Here is a 17280-nt window from a genome sequence, read left to right as displayed (position 1 = left end):
CATGGGACTGGGCAAAAAGAACTTATTTTCAAAGTAAAGTTTATAGACGATTAATTTACAATACAGACAAAATGTTATGGTAACTTTTCCATGTAATGCAGTGAACAGTCAGTCTGCTGTGATTCTTTGGCTGGAAAAAAGTAGCTGTATGCATGCATAGTTTTAAACAAAGAGAAAGGCAGAGTATAATAAAGATGGATAGACCTAAATGTAGAATAGATACTTGCTATAAAAGATCTACAAAACTGAAATGATAATTACTGTAGAATTTATTTATTTTTGGTTTTATATATTTTATTATATTTATGTAAGTATTAACAATTATATATTTATTGTATAAAATTCTGTCAGGAAAGGAGCTCAATTGACAGACTATTCCAAACCAACCACCTGCCTATATCTTCTTCAAAGGAATGGTAGAGGTTTTCCACAAAAATGTGACCTCTCCTGACTACATCTCCATACTTAACATAGGGGAATGACTTCAAAAAATTGTTTAGGCAGCTTCAGCTTAAGTGAGCTTAACCATAACATGTTCAGATGGTTTTCAGGAGCAGGGGTTAGTAGCCTCCTCCTAATGTTTGATTGGTAGAAATAGGATCCCTTGTTCAAAACAGATAATCAGGTTGCTGTCTTAATACCTGAGATTATCTGCTGCACAATAATTGGGTGATCTTCCCTCTCATGAAGAAATAACACAGGAAAGAGAGGAAATACATTTTTTCAGTTTTAAACTATGGAGAGGACCTAGAGATGTTGAAGCAGCTTTTTTTAACTGCTAAGAGTTTGGGGGAAAAATCAAAACCCGCCAAAACTCCACGTGGACTCTCCCAGGTGGAGAGGAGAGGGAAGAGGAGAGAAGAAAAAGAGGAGAGAAGAAAGAGGAGAGGAAAGGGAAAAAAAAGAATGACCAAGAGTTAAAAAGCTTTCTTAATGCTAAGAAGCATAAATTAGCATTATAAAGATATTGATAGGTTTAACAGTAGTATTTTGCTGTATTGCAGATTTAGTGCTGTTCCAGTAGATGGCACTAATTACATAAACAATTCACTAAAATAAACTTTAAAAAACTGAAAGCACAGGTATTAATTGTCCAAATCTCAGTATTATTTCCCAGTATAAAGAAGAAAATTAGACAGAACATATTAATTCACTATATTTTCCATCTCAGTATAATCCAACATCACAAATAGTGATAGTTTGCATAATGCATAATAATGCATCCATCTATTTGTGTCTCAGAAAAGAATAATCAACATTCTAATCAGTGTTTATCAATACGAGCTGTCGTGTTTTATCCGGCATTTAGGATTTGGTTGCTTGGTCCTCTCAGAGATTAGAAGTAGTCCTGTGGTCTTATGACTAAAAGAATTTAAACATTTAGAAAGACTCTGACCTTAGTTACCAGTAAATCTGAGGAAGTCCTTTTTTTATATTGGTGGTATAAGTTGTGCATCTCCTTCTCTAATAATCATACAATGTCTGTCATCATTTTATGGTGATCTGAGGTTTATTCTTTTTCTTTCTCTTTTTACTTCAGCAATTTTCAAAAGAAATACGACAATGGCAAATAAATGTAGATGTGGCAAATGACATGGCACTTAAGCTGCTCCGCGATTATTCAGCAGATGACACCAGAAAAGTAGAACTGATGACAGATAACATTAATGCAACGTGGGCTGCCATTAATAAGAGGTAGGATATAAATTCTGCTATTAGATTTGTTGTTAAACTTCGTTAACATTCATTGTCCAGCTTTGGTTGGAGATTATAGAAGATGTAACTTTTAAAAATAACATGATTATAGTGAGAAAGGAAGACTCTTCCGTCATATTTTTTGGAAATATCTTTGGAATGCCATTTAATTCTCTCAAATAAAATTTTACCTCCTGCCAATTTTCCTCTGCTGTAACCAGTTGCCAACTAACTTCAGTTGATAGGTTATATATTTTAAATATTTAAAATGAAGAGTTTCATATTTCTATGTACTATATCCACATCACAGTCACTATAGTGATTTTGAGTCATAAACTGAATCTGAAAATGACAGACATATCCTATTGAAGCAGGTTCAAACTAGAAATGTTATCCTGTACCTTTGAAGCAAATCTCTAGTCAAGAAAGTTTTTATTAGATCCTTGATCACATTCTTGATTACATTTCACAGTCTTGCAGTATTTGGTTTAGATACCAATTCCTTACTAAAAGCAATTTTTGCAGCTTGCCACCAAATTGTGACTCATCCAATACACAATCTATAAGATCAGAACATATTGCAGAATAAAAATTACCTTCTTTATAGTAGTAAAAGAGTTTTAGATCATTGCACATTAGATGAGATACGTAAAAATTAAAGTTGTTTTAATCAGTATCTTGGATTAAGTTTTATAGCTGATAACTGAAACTACAACTGAATTAGATCTTAACGTGTTTTTAATTAAAATCTGTGAACAAGGCCGGAAAAGTCAATTTAGTTAAATATACAATAAATTCAGGAGATCTTCTTGCATAATGACAGTTACTTAAATCACTGATGACTAGAGAAATTTATTCCCACTTTTTGTTTCTTTTATTTATGAAGTTGATATTCATATGAATGAGTCACTTTAACAGCATTTTTTCTGAAGCAGACTTGCCACTGACTTAAGATCCTATTCAAAAGAGAGAAGAGATGCTATTGATGTCCACTAAAAGAAAGCCACATAATTATTTGAAAGCTTTTTTTTAAGAAGAGCAATAACTAAACTGAGAAATTAGTATAAACTTTCAGTTAATATATGCTTGCATTTCTCCTGTTATAGTAGTAGCGATTTTAGACTTAGTAGTAGTAGCCATATTTTTAAGAAAAAATGTTTTGCTCTCTGTGGTCTGAGAAACCAGCCAGGGGGAATATCTGTTCCTGGATGAGAAAGGCTGGGTGTCTAATGCTCAAAACTATTCTCCATGAGTAGGTAAAATCAGTAGCTCAAAAGGGTTAGATGGGAGAACTGAAGGAAATTGCTTTTGTCTGTATGTAGAACTACAACCCCTGCTTGGTGAGATGGCTTTGTAATCCTGAAGTCCAGGATATGTCTGTAGCTGCTGTGGATGCTCAGGTAGCAATTGTAGCTAAGAGTGCATCTTTAAATCTGTTAATGCTTCAAGCACAAACCCCCGTCTGTCTAATGTTGCCTAAATGTGAGAATTGCCATTGTTGCATGGACTCAGCCAAGTACTAGGGTAACAGAGAGTACAAATTCTTCGAGACACACTCCTTGCAAGCTTCTACAAAACCACAGACTTCTTCACGGCTCATGTGTTGGATTAATTACTGTAGTAAATATTTTATGTCTTAGAAGAGAGCTGTTTAGGTGACTGAGTTGACATTTCCCATTAAGAAGTACAAAAGGATAGGATTAAGCTTGAACAGGTAATCGTAAAACTAGAATTTCCTAGGTTTTGATTGTATGAGTTTACTACCTTTCTAATATTTTTTTAATTCAGTGTTTTGTGTATAATTTTTGTAAGCCTTCTCAAGATTTGGGAGCTTGAAAAAGAAGCGTACTGCAAACAGTAGTTGATAAGCTTCTCTAAGGACTGTATGACGTTTCTATCTGTCTTTTGTGAGATGTTGATAAGTATGGACGTACTAAGGCATCAGGTCAGCAAAAGACTTGTACTTGGAAGATTTTCTGCACCTGTAGATTTTTCAGATTTGTTTGAAGCAGTAGCCAGGCCTTTTGCTCATGGAGCAGCTCCTGAGTGAGGTCTATGAAAGAACCTCATAGATTTCTTTTGTTTAGCAGCTCTGTGGAAAAAGAAGGTGGAGTCCATGGGCCTTTGGATGACTTAAATGCCCATTTTTTCTGGTTTTTGGGGGTTTTTTTGTTTTGTTTTTCCCTCCTTCTATGCTTCAGCTTTCAGGTTATTGCATAGAGCAAAACAAATTATTTCTTTATGGGTTTGGGGATCTTTTGAATCATAAGAGAATACTTACTCGGTAGAAGGGAGACACATGAACTGTTTGTCACAGGCTCCAAGAAAGGCTAGTTCTCCACTGAGAGGCGTATGCAATGATTTCAGATATATCCATGAGTGTTATTTTCGTCTAGATCACAAGTAAGTAGTGTTCTGGTGACTCAGTGACCTCGCAGTGATGTAGAAATATATTCCAAATAATGGTCTTGACCATTTCTCCAGTATTTTAGAAATAGTTTTATCACTGTTTATACATGTCTTGAGTGCTAAGAGGAAATATTCTGCTAAAGATTTTGGTTTCTTCTCCCTATATCCTTAATTTAAATGGCCTAATTATTTTGTGGATATTTTATTTTAAAAAGAAAAATTACGAGTGGCTTACATCATTGTTCTAAACTGGTTTTCCTCTAACCTGCCATTAACATGAGAATTGTGTGTCAGTGTGAAAAATGTGAAACCTCCTTTTCGGTGAACCAGATTAGTAAAACAACAGGCAGGCAAGCAGCAGTGAAATTCCACTTTGCCTGTTGGTAATAGTTCAGCCAAAGCAAGTACTTTAGTCATTAAGGCAACATCTGCCAGCTTGTGTTTTGTTTTGCTTAAGTAGATTTGCAGCTGATTGCTGTGTTTACCCTTTGCCTTACTGTTCTGTTTTATAACATTGAACTATAACGAATAACATTCTAACTCCTTTAATAGCCAGGTTGGTGAGTGCTTGACGGTTGCTTCACTTTTTTCACTCACCACTTTTTAATTTTTATTTTTGTTGTTGATACTGCAAAGATACACTAGAAAGCACATGAACTGATCAGTTGGGCAAAAGCCAGAGTGACTTGTAAACAGGTCTCTTCTCTTTAGAAGCATTGACTTTCCAGGAAATAACTATATCATTTAAGCTGAGGCAATTAAGGAGAAAGCGATCTGTATTGCTTGCATTAACAAAAATAAATCTAACAGATTAACTAAAGTGTTCTCAAGAGAAAAAATTACAATGAAGGAAGCAACCATTAGAAATTTACTATATATAAAAATGTTTGTTATGGTAGTATTATGTTACTCCCTTCTTTTGTGGGCACTCATATTTTATGTGAATTATCATATAAAACATAAACACTTGGTTAAATTTGTTCCTTTCCTGGGAATCCACCAAATGTGTTTACATTTCACTAACTTAACTATTAAGCTAAAAAGGGACTTAGATCTTTCTTAAGTGGAGCGTATATTATGACAATAATTACATAATGTACTCTGAGAATTGGTTAGGACTCCAACCCATCACTGTCTAACAGACATCTTCAAATATTTGCATCGCCCACCGGTTCCTACGATCAAGCTCAATGGAACTCAGGCTGCACAGTAGGTGTTAAGAGCTTTCACTGCTCAAGATGCTTCTTTTGGCTCCTGAGACAAGATACAGGACACACACATCAGTCAAAACATAAGAAGTAACTTTTTTTTCGCCACTACACAGTATGGGCAGTGAAGAGTCCATACATAAGTATATTTTTGTTGTTATTAGTTTAAGTTGTAGGGAGTTAGAGAGGGAGTGGCAAGGCGTTGAGTTTCTAGCCAACCTATTTGAAAGGTCTGAGATACCAACTCCTATATTTATCTAAGAATGATGTTAATTCTCTAATGCAGCCAGTTGTACGAACACCTTGATTTTGCATGTCAGCTGGACAGTATGAAATGCAAATGGCCAAACAAACTAAAGACATAAACAGTACAAAAGTATGATGCATATCTGTTTCCTATGTAAATGCATAATGTAACAGTAATTATAAGTGTGGAAAAGGTCATAATCTAGTTTTGGTCTTTGAGCAGCAAACCTTTCCTTATAAGTGGTTGCTTGTTATAAAAATGCAATTGTTAGAATGTAAACTTTATCTGTACATAATGTTTGTAATTATAATTTTATTGCCTGCACAGAAAGAGCTTGACAATTCTGCTGGAGACAGGTTTTCTTAATATACTGTACCTGTCCTAATACTACTTTGCTTTATGGCACTTGTGGAAGTAATCATATTTGCATTACCGTTCAATTGCATTCTGGGTGAGAGAAACTGCATTTACACATCTGCAACAGCCAGGAGTATGAAGTGTGTTAAGTTATATTGAAGATTCATAGTTGGTTTCAGTAGCTAGACCTTTCTGGGAGCCATCTCTGAAGAGCTTATTCGCTCATTTAGGCTTGGACTGCTGAAGTCAAGAAGGAAAGAATTCACAATATGTCTTACATTAAAGAACTTCCCCATCTACTAGGTTCTCCAAGCAAACTCAGCCTTTTCCTTTCCATTCTTCTATTGTGTTGAAGGTTGGTCCACATTCCTAAAATTGGTATAATTCCATGTGTATGAACAGCTATTATAGTTCTTTGTGCAGGTACACTTTCTTTGAGCACAGTGAAACAACTAAATTAAAAATGTAAGTGGCCATGGGAAGCTTGTTTACACATCTGTGCCTGCAGTTGTTGTCCTGGCTATAGAGCTGCACTTGTGTGGGTGTGAGAAAAAAATCATTGCAAATGTAAGACTTCAGATGAAGATGACAATAGTCAAATGTCATTTTCTGATGTAATTTTTTTCTTTTTTTCCCAAAGAAACCATAGTATGATAATTTTTATTTTTATTGTCATGTTGTGGTGATTTATTGATTGTTTTTTGAAATAATTTTGCCAGGCTCAAGAACGTAGATATATAGAGTGACTGCTTTTTTACAACCCATATGTCATGCTGAAGCTTGTTATTTACACCAGCTTAACAATAGATACTAATTTAAAATTGCAAAGACTGCTGGAAAACATTGCAATTGTAGGGCAATTATTTTGTTTTCTGAGAGATGTTGATAATACATGTTTATCTTTGTTGCCTCTTATTTAAAAAAGTAAATTTTCAGCCTAAGTGTTTGTCACATGCTGTCTTTGAGAACTTTGCTTGGTCTTAATTCTATAAGGATTTAAGTACTTAGTCAGTAGAACTATTCATGTTGAATGAAAGTGAGTTTCTGCAGTCTCAGGTATCACACCCAAGATTATGTTAAGGAGCAAATAATTTTATATGTCAGCATGTTTTTCTGGAGAACTAATGTAGCTCTGTTGACTATTCTTTTGAATAGGAGAAGAAACAAAGTTTTCAAAAAAGCATTTAATCCAGAACTCTTCTGGAAAGTCTGAATTTTATAGGGGGTCCTAATGTCTTTCCCATTAGACAAAAGGGTACAAGAACCCTTTAATTTTCATGAAACTAATTTGTCTCACTTCGTCACTACAGCACTCCATGCTTCTCACAAGTTCCTCTCCAGCACAGTTAGTAACATTGGAAAACTAAAGAAAAACTCTTTATTAGCTGCTGTCCCGGTTTCGGCTGGGACAGAGTTAACTTTTTTCTTAGTAGCTGGTACAGTGTGTTTTGGATTTAGTGTGAGAATAATGTTGATAACACGCTGATGTTTTAGTTGCTGCTAAGTAGCGCTTCTCTTAAGCCAAGGACTTTTCAGTTTCCCATGCTCTGCCAGCAAGCAGGTGTGCAAGAAGCTGGGAGGGAGCATAGCTGGGGCAGCCGACCCGAACTAGCCAAAGGGGTATTCCATAGCATAGGGTGTCATGCTCAATATATAAACTGGGGGGAGTTGGCCAGGAGGGGCGGATCGCTGCTGGGGCATTGGTCAGTGGGTGGTGAGCAATTGCATTGTGCATCACTGTTTTTTTCTTGGGTTTTATTTCTTTTTCTTTTTCCTTTTTTTTTGTTATATTCCTTTTCATTATTATTATCACTATTATTACATTTTTATTGTTATTAGTATTATATTTTATTTTACTTCAGTTATTAAACTGTTCTTATCTCAACCCACGAGTTTTAAGGTTTTTTTCGATTCTCCTCCCCATCCTACTGGGATGCAGGGAGGAGTGAGCGAGCGGCTGCATGGTGCTTGGTTGCTGGCTGGGGTTAAACCACAACAGCTGCTTGTGATGCAAGAATGTTAAGGCTTTTGTGTTTAAAATATGTGTATCTTTGAAGTTTCCTAAGAGTTGTTTTCAGATAAAGGATTAAAGTATTTTTTCTTTTCTTTGTTCCATTCTGTTACTATTATTTTAAACAAAATAGTGCACCCTCAAAAAAGGACTACAAAAAGGATGCGAATACTATGTCAAGGTTTAGATGCTCTGAGTTTAATTTGAGATATTTGTTGTTTTATGTTTTACTTGGCTAAATATCATCCCTTAACATACCCATATTAAAAAGTACACCTAAAAGGCCATTAGGGGGAGAGGGATTGTTTTATGTTGATAGACAGAAAAGAGGTTACCTATTTGAAAGACATTCTACTAACTGCCTACATTCTCAAACAAATATTTATGTGCAAAATACAATCTCAGGCTTAATAGTAGTGACATCAGATAACATTGCTTTGTTATTTTTTTTCCTAATGCCCCTAAGAATGATGAAATTTCAGCCACATATAGGGAAAAAATATAAAAAGACATAAATAAAAATGCCAGGTGAAGCTCCTATAAATAGGAGATGTTGAAAGTCATTTTAGCTGCTTATATTCTAGTTTTCACCTTTGTTCTCCACTCAGCTGACTATACTTTTTGTGCAGTACTGACACCAGTATGTGGATCCAAGATGAGAAGTCAACTGAGGGTACTGAATATTTGCGGTGTACTTTGTGAGAGGATAATCTTGGATATGCAATGCTTTCAAAATGCTGGTAGGATGAGCTGAAAAAGCAACGCTACCCAGAATATGGTATGATTCATCATTTCCACCTTTGTGAACACATTCTTGTGATTTTTGAGAAACTCTTAGGATTAAAAAAAGGAAAGAGTTCTTGAGTTATTTCAGGAGAGGGTAGCATCGGTAATACAGTACTCAACTAAAAGGATCTATGGATCCTTGTGAGTCCAGGGACATGTTTCTTAAAACTCTCAATATCAGTGTGAATAAACTTAATGTTCCCACCACTTGAATAGATACATCTGTAGACTAGTACTTTTATCACTTCCAGAAAGGCAATAGATCATCTGTAGGTCTGCTAAGTCCTCCCATGGACAAACAGAAATGACCTCAAAGATAAAAGTGTTGTTCTTAAATTAATTGGTTTTTTCCAACTTGTCTGTCCCACAGGTGGCTTGCTGAGGTTTTTTAGACACCATAAATTCAGCTGATTGATAGTTCAGTGATTTTGGTTGTTAACTGTAATCTAATGTTAATGATTTCATTATAGACAATTAAAAAGGAGGACAGCACTGGTATTTTGCAGAGGCCTTCAACTTCAAATACTGAGAGCAAGTTAATAATTAAAACTAAGCAGGAAAAGTGAAAGTAGAATGTCTAGAACACCATTCCTTACTGCTCAGACAGTTGCTTTTTCCATTTTTTTTTCTCATTCTTGGTTTATATTTTGGTCTTGAGTGAAATAGAATTCTGCTGCTTTGTTCATATTTACTGTGTGTTAAATGCTGTTTATTCCTTTCTGATGAAAATGAGAACAGTTCTCATGTTATAGTGAAATCCAGCTGGACAAAATCATTACATAGTTTATGGCACAGAATTCTAAAGGGAGAGCAGTTTCATGGACTAACTCGAATCATAATCAGAGCTTAATATGGACATTTCAAAGAAACACTCCATTTGAGAAATCTCACTCTTTTGCATCCACAGGAGGTGCAGGAGGAGCAAGGTACTAAGGAAGAGATAAGTAAGCCTGATTTTGTGAGAGAAAGAACAGAAATGTCAATTTTTGTTCTCACTCCATTAGAAGATTAAGATAAATGTGGTGGTCTTTTTCTTAAAGGAGAGATTTTCTCCAGTAATTAGAGTTTTAGTCTCTATTTGAACAAGAACAGAAGCTAATGCTCTGTGCCCTGAAAGCCCAACCTTAAATCTATTTCCTATTAGTCTGCAGATAAATTAACAAACTGTAGCAAACTAATTATTGCTCTCATCCAAAGCTTATTGCAACAAATGAATGTCTTTCCTTTCCCCTCAACAGGCTTCTTATCAGGCTTCATGTCCTTTAAAACAAACAACTGAACAGAAATTAATAAAGCTGATGGACTAGCAGAGTGCCAGCAAAAAGGAATTTGACCTTAGTTGTCATTTTTTGTTTGCATTATTATTCTTGTGACAGCCTTGTTTTGTTTTCCTTGGTGTTTTCTATGTTTTTTTTTTAAACAGCATTTCCTTGCTCTTGCAAACTTTGGTGCTTCATGATTGTTTAGCTTCTGATCAGCTGATGTGCAGGTAGTGTAAGCTTCCCCCTCACTGGCTTGTCAGTCATGCTTGAAACTGAGGGGATAATTCAGTCTGCCTGTTAAATTTTTAGTCTCTCTTTGGAAGTTACCACCAAATGCGTCAGTTTGACAACAGTGGTGCTTGCCTTTTGTTGTGTGGCTGTGTTTTAACTACGAATGAAATTTCAACCACACATTGTTTTTTATATAAACTCACAAAGAAATTGACAAATGACAACGAGTCGTTATCATTCCAGATGAGGATCAGTGGCACAAGAGGCTGATGCTTGTGACTCTTATTGACCAAGGTAGAGACCTGGGGAAGTGATAATACTGAGGGCAGGTGGGAAAGCAACAGAATTAGCAATGTAATTTTCTTGCATGTCCTAAAATAGAGGTGGTGAGAAATCATTGAGGAAAGGTGAGATTACACTGGTAAATTGTGAGGACAGAGCTTTTAAGGTGTATCTGATACAGGTACATAGAAGGGGAAACGGTAAGTAAGCAAGGAATTTGTGAAAAGGAAAAGATCAGTATGTTCACGTTGTTTAGCATCCAGTATCAATCACATCTTGACCAACACCCCAAATTTAACTGTACTGTGCTACATCCCCTGTCAAATTTTAAAAATGTAGAGCTCTTCTCCAGCTACTAAGCATTACATGTCCTGCAAACTATAAGAAATATTATCTCCTGCAAATGATAAGAAATAATAGCTCTTGGAATTATCACTCTGGCTGGCATATCTGCAGATTCTTCCTTTGTGCAACATACATAATCAGTTATGTATCTGACACATACCTGCTTATGCACAATAGTGCCTTGTGGCAGTGAATTATACAGGTCTATTTTTTGTTGGTAAAAAAGAAAAAAGTATTATTTTTATCCGTTTAAAATATGCTACATATTTTTGAGATTCCATTTGTTCACTTGACACAGTATATGGTAAAAACAAATTTCTTGGAATTACCTAAAGTGTCAAGCTTGCAACACCCATTTCCCACTTTCTGCATTTTATCTTATTAGTATCTTATGTTTTCTTTTTTATTTTCCTTATTTTTTTCTTGTTTTCTTTCCTATTGTTTATATGTTTTCTTATTTTTTTAATTCATGTCAAGCTAGACTTGAGTCTAATTTAGTGATTGTTTTTTATAAAATCTAATTTGGATGCATTTTCTGTACCCCACAACATGACATATATGCTGATTTTCATTATTTTTTTGTTTTAAAATCTGAAAGAGATGCTACTGTTTATTATCAGTAATGGTAAACGGTTCAGAAATTTCCATGAGTTCTTGGTGCTTAGAGCATGTCTGAGGTTGATACTTCAGCTATGTTAATTAATTACTTATGGTGTCTATTGCTTTATTATGAACCATATACCTTTACTGATTCCAAGAGGGTAGATTTATTTTTGTAGTCAACCTGTAAGTTTCTCAGAGTGGTTTTACTCCAAGGGATGGGAGGCAATTCTTCCAGGGCCGTCCTCTCTCTTTGTTCATGTGGGAACACCAGCAAAATAGACTTCTTCAAATAAGATGGCACTAGGAAACCATAGTTCAGATCTGCCTTTGGTGACACCCTTCCTTTTTATACAGTGCTGACCCCTTGGAGCTGTGGACCCTTGTCACTGTTACTGCTTTTCATGTTGGGGAAAATAAAAGTAGAAGCATGGAACATTTGTATTAAATTTTGCTATTAATATTTATTCATTTTTTTTACTAGTAATCTTTCAAATGCTAGTATGTATTGACATCTTCATTAAGCTGTTCGTCTTGATTTTAAATACTAAATTCCTTCAAGGCTACAGCTAGTTCAGAACCCAGCAGTGTGTAATGAGTTTAAATCTTCCTTGTAGTGTCTGGTATTTTGGACACATCTATATTGAATCTTTCTGCTATCACATTCCTGATGATTTGTTCCATCCAGAATTATTCAGAGTCCTTCCTGGGTTTGACTAGTCTAAATAAATTCACCATCTTGCTCTTCACGTCCTTTTCCCAATGGTTAATTAATGCACTGAATAACACCTAGTGCTGCTCCCTTGGGACGTGCTCCTAATGCTCAGGGTTGAATATTATTTACATTGACTACATTGTATGTTCTTAATCTCAGTTTTGTTTCATTCAAAAGGTTTCTGTAACAAAACTTTGCATCCCTGCCATGGTTCCTAAATAGCTCCTTGTATAGGGGCTTAACTTGTGGATAGTAAATAGATTATATTGCTTTATTGTTAGTTTTAATCTTTTGTTTCAATTAATTCTAAGAAAAAGTTGGCAAATGTATTTTTCTCAAAGACACAGATTTTCATTGGTCCATAATACACTTATTAAAGAAATGTAAAATGATGTTTACACATGAAAGCAGAAATCTTCTTGAGTACCCATTCCCAACAGAGGGCTTCATTTCTGTTTCTGATGGAAACACAACACTTTAGTATTTCTATAGATGTATATATAGTCTTTATAGGTGGTTTCTCCTTCTAGATACATATTTGTTTGGGTACTGTCTGATTGTGGAGGGGCAACATTTAGCTAGTCATAAATATTAAAGATCATTGAACGTAATTACATGTTCATGTGGTATCATCAGCAGTTTACTACATGTATAATGTGCTTAGCTTGGACTGGGTCAAATGAACTAGTCATATTCAATTTACTAGAATAATGTCACTACTTGATATATGAGACTATTAAAATTAATAAGATAAATAAGCTGCTCTTGCTCAGATTGTCATTCTGAATAAGCTGCGGCACATTAAACAATCATATAGAGATCAGATTTGAACATACAGTTGTCATTAAAAATATCTAACAATTTCAAGTAACTGGGACAAATTATATTGCAGGTATTGGATAGCAGATGACGGCCTTTTCTTAGATCAGAAATACAGATAACCAAGAAAGAATTACAGAAGTTAATATAAGAAATCAAAATAGCACATAAATATATTTAAGACCTGTAAAAACAATGTGTCATGGTAATGCCATGTGGATCTAAAAATCTCTATTTCCTTGACTGTTCAGTATTTTTATCCTTTAGATAGATTGTACAGTATATATAAATCATTCAGTAAAGTACGGAAATGTAAAGATCCATGGCTACTACAAAACATGGAATTTGTAAGAAAGACTATTCTAATACTGCATTTCTGCGTAACATCTTTACGATTAATTTATACACAGTCTTGTGCACGTACCTCACACTACAAGAGCAGAATGAAATGGAGATCAAGTAATGCTACAGTTTTCTTTTTTTACTAATACACTTACACATTTACTGGTTTGCATTTTTAATAAGAAGGTTAACAAGTTGTCTGTATATCTAATAAATGTGTTAATATCAGTAGAACTTAATTTTTGTCAATTGCAACACAAGGCAGCCATCTCCAGTCTTTACTTGAGGTTAAGAAAGTTAAAAGTTTTTCTGTTTTGCTTCCATATGATTCTTCTGAGAGAACCTGTCTCTGTTTTTTAGTGTTTTACATTATTTTTCCTCCCATGAACTCTTAACATAATTGTTCTAATCTAATTTCTAGCAGTCCTTTGTATTACTAGAATAGAGCTTGAAAAATTAAGATGACTACCATTTGAAAAAAGTAATATCCAAGCCAAATAATGGGACATTGTCTGCATGATCTACATCAATACCACCCCTTGCTATTCAGTTATTTTCTTGCAATTTCTGTTGTGGATATAGATTGGGTTTCACATCTGTAGTCAACTTTATGCGTACAGGTCTCTGATAAAACAGAAACTTTTCCCTCTCGAGCTTTGTGCACTGTTCTTATATACCTTGTCAGAAAACCTGAGCCATGACTTCTCTGAACAAAGAAGAAAACATGAAATAGGGAATCATTTAGTGATTTAGATATTTTTGTAGGAAATCATAATGCAATACTGTAGTGACAGTGTAACAGAGCTCAATACCAGATCTTATGGGATGGGAAGCTGATTTTTATTTTAAACAGTTTCGTATACCTAAGTACTCTTGGATGTGTTTGTCCCAGCTGTCTGTCCAGCATTTAGGCACCAGGATGTTTGTATCTTAGTGTTTCATCCTGTCCTGGTTTTGGCTGGGATAGGGTTAACTTTCTTCCTAGCAGCTGGTATAGCGCTGTGGTTTGGATTTAGTATGAGAATAATGTTGATAACACTCTGATGTTTTAGTTGTTGCTAAGTAGCACTTATCTTAAGCCAAGGACTTTTCAGTTTCCCGTGCTCTGCCAGCAAGCAGGTGTGCAAGAAGCTGGGAGGGAGCACAGCCAGGGCAGCTGACCTGAACTAGCCAAAGGGGTATTCCATACCATGGAACGTCACGCCCAATGTATAAACTGGGGGGAGCTGGCCAGGAGGGGCAGATCGCTGCTGGGGCATCGGTCAGCGGGTGGTGAGCAATTGCATTGTGCATCACTTGTCTTTTCTTGGGTGTTATTTCCTTTTTTTTTGTTATATACCTTTTTGTTACAATTATTATTATTATATTATTATTCTTAGTTAGTAGTGTATTTTATTTTACTTTTGGTTATTAAACTGTTCTTATCTCAACCCACGAGTTTTACTTCCCCCCCACCTCCTCCTCCCCACCCCACTGGGAGGGGGGAGGGGGAAGCTGCCACGTGGTGCTTAGTTGCCAGCTGGGGTTAAACCACAACACATCCATACAAATTACTTGGGATAACACAGAGCACAGGGGACATCACCTAATGATTTCTCATCATGTTCCCTGTGGTGTTCTTAGGTGGTCAACAGTGTGCTGGATTTGGGATGTGCCTTCTGTGAACCTGGGTAAATGGCATATAACTCGCTGTGAAATATGACCCATTTTATTTGCTGGCTTTTGCCTTCTTGGTGTGAAGGTCCTTAGCAAACTGGGCATATATAAGTCTATGGGCACTGATGGGATGCCCCCATGACCCTGGAGGGTGCCAAGAGGACAGAGCCAGGGTCTTTCCACTAGTGCCCAGTGACAGGACCAGAGGCAATGGGCACAAACTGAAACACAGGAGGGTCCCTCTGAATATCAGGAAACACTTTTTCATGGGTGCTGAGTGCTGGCACAGGCTGCCCAGGGAAGCTGTGGAGTCTCCATCCTTGGAGGTACTCAAAAGCTGTCTGTTCATGGTCCTGGTAACTAGCTCTAGGGACTCTGCTTGAGCAGGGGGTGTTGGACAAGATGACCTCCAAAGGTTCCTTCCAAGCTCAACCGCTCTGTGACTCTGTGACAAAATTTATGGAAAAGAGCGACTGTCTTTTGACGTCTTTTCATGCTTTCTGTTGATATCTCTCAGGATCAGAAGTTAATATTGTTTCTTTAACTATACCATAATAAAAATTTACATTCTTTTCTTGCTAATAAATAGATAGTAAAAGTAGAGGCTGGAATTCTTTTGAAATTTTCTTTTCAAAAGTATTCATCTGGAAAAATGTCTGTAGTTCTGTCTTCACATTTCTGGAGACTTTTCCCCCTCCATGTGATGGATAAGAGTTATTTCTTGCAAGATCATTTGAGTATGTGTGCTACTTGTTATTTTTTTTTCTCAAATCCTATTCACCAGAGATGGATACATTAAAAAGAAAATGGCTATCAAGTTAGTATTTTAGAAAGTATTGCCATGCCCTTTCACTTGTGGAAAAACTACAAACGTAAACATATTTCCTGGAAGATGAGCTGGGATGCAATTTTTCAGCTAATTGGAAAAAGCAGAACCAAGTCAAGGACTGCCAACCAGATTTCGGTCTTAAGATATGATGATGATTATTGTGTCAAATACAATCATGAATGTAAGCCTTGAGCTGACAAGAGTTCAAGTTGTTTTTAATCAGGCTTTTATTTAGATTTAGGCCTCCTATTCAGCAGCTAGGTGGAAATGAATGATTTTAAAAGGTGAGCTTAGTTCCTTCTACAAAAAGAAAAGGATTGAAGAACTTTGATGTTTCAAAATCTCATTGTGTTGCCATATACAAGCCAATTCAGTGTTCGTTAACACATCTGTTTATACAAGACCATTTTAAATGTATCTTTTGGTTAAATAACAGAAAATATAGAGGTATGTTTCCTTTAAGGACCTTATGGTATACTTTATGGATTTCTTTGCATGAGCTGAAGTAAAGCTGAATCATCAGTTAAACTCATGAATGCATCAGTTATGCATTCATTTCCATGACTAAAATTTGGAAAGTGATTTGAGAACAGGTAGACATATGTTAAGGAAAAGAAATGCATCTCCCCAGACCTTGGATAATTTATCTAGAATATATAGAGGATACTTGAATGACAGTAAATACAAAATGATAAGTCACAAGCCAAATCAAGTGTCTTTTTAAAGTAAACACCTGATAATTATTTTAGAGTTTATTGAGGAGGAAGAAAACATTGCAGTCATGCACTATTTAAGAGTTAGATTTGGATGAGTCTGCTAGAATTGCATGTGAGCACACAAAATTTCAGGTATATCCACTTTTGTCATGGCTTTTCGTAGCAGAATAGTCAGACCTCCTCACTCTCAGACTTAGTGTTTTGGTGTATTTATGCCTGTTTCCACTCTGTTAAATTGTCCAGAATTGCTGTTTGAAGGGTTACATTTTCTTCTGCTAAGAATCTTTATCTTTGAAATTTGTCCAAAAAAGAGTTGAGGTAGAACTATCACAGAACATCCTTTTCCCTTTGAAGTCATTTGAAGGTTAGCCATTCATCTCAGTGGAGTTAGGATTTTCTCTGCAAGGCTTTTATATCAAACACATACTGAGTTCTGTTGAACTGAGTGTGAGTTGAACATCATCTGACTTTGCTGAATTGGGCTCTGCAATTTCATTATTTATTTATTCATATTTATATGATCCCGAGGAACAGAACTAGAGTTATAGTTTCTTCCCAATGTTGTTGAAACTCCATAATAATAATTTATTAGAATTACTCTGTATTCTCATATTACCTCTGGTTATAGTTCCTGTTGTATTACAATCTTTCTGCAGTAGATCTATTTTAATCACATTATCTCCTTATAGTGGGGAACTTAATTCTATATTTCAGTTTTCTGTAGGAGTCTGAAACCTCCTGAATAGTAAGGAATCACTATATAAGACATG

General features: G+C 35.6%; 1 protein-coding gene across 2 annotated transcripts in view; it reads left to right on the top strand.

Moving 5' to 3' along the window:
- DMD (dystrophin) overlaps window positions 1-17280 on the top strand; it is a 922027-nt gene that overhangs the window by 635744 nt on the left and 269003 nt on the right. For both annotated transcript variants that reach the window (XM_050904429.1, XM_050904437.1), the window contains exon 49: window positions 1541-1695. In XM_050904429.1, the coding sequence (XP_050760386.1) occupies window positions 1541-1695 (155 nt within the window). The remainder of the gene's footprint in view (window positions 1-1540; window positions 1696-17280) is intronic.

Source organism: Gymnogyps californianus, chromosome 1 (genome assembly GCF_018139145.2).
Source record: "Gymnogyps californianus isolate 813 chromosome 1, ASM1813914v2, whole genome shotgun sequence".
NCBI classification, from domain to species: domain Eukaryota; kingdom Metazoa; phylum Chordata; class Aves; order Accipitriformes; family Cathartidae; genus Gymnogyps; species Gymnogyps californianus.
Note: the sequence above shows the minus strand (reverse complement) of the source record. Positions and strands in the feature narration are given on the sequence as shown.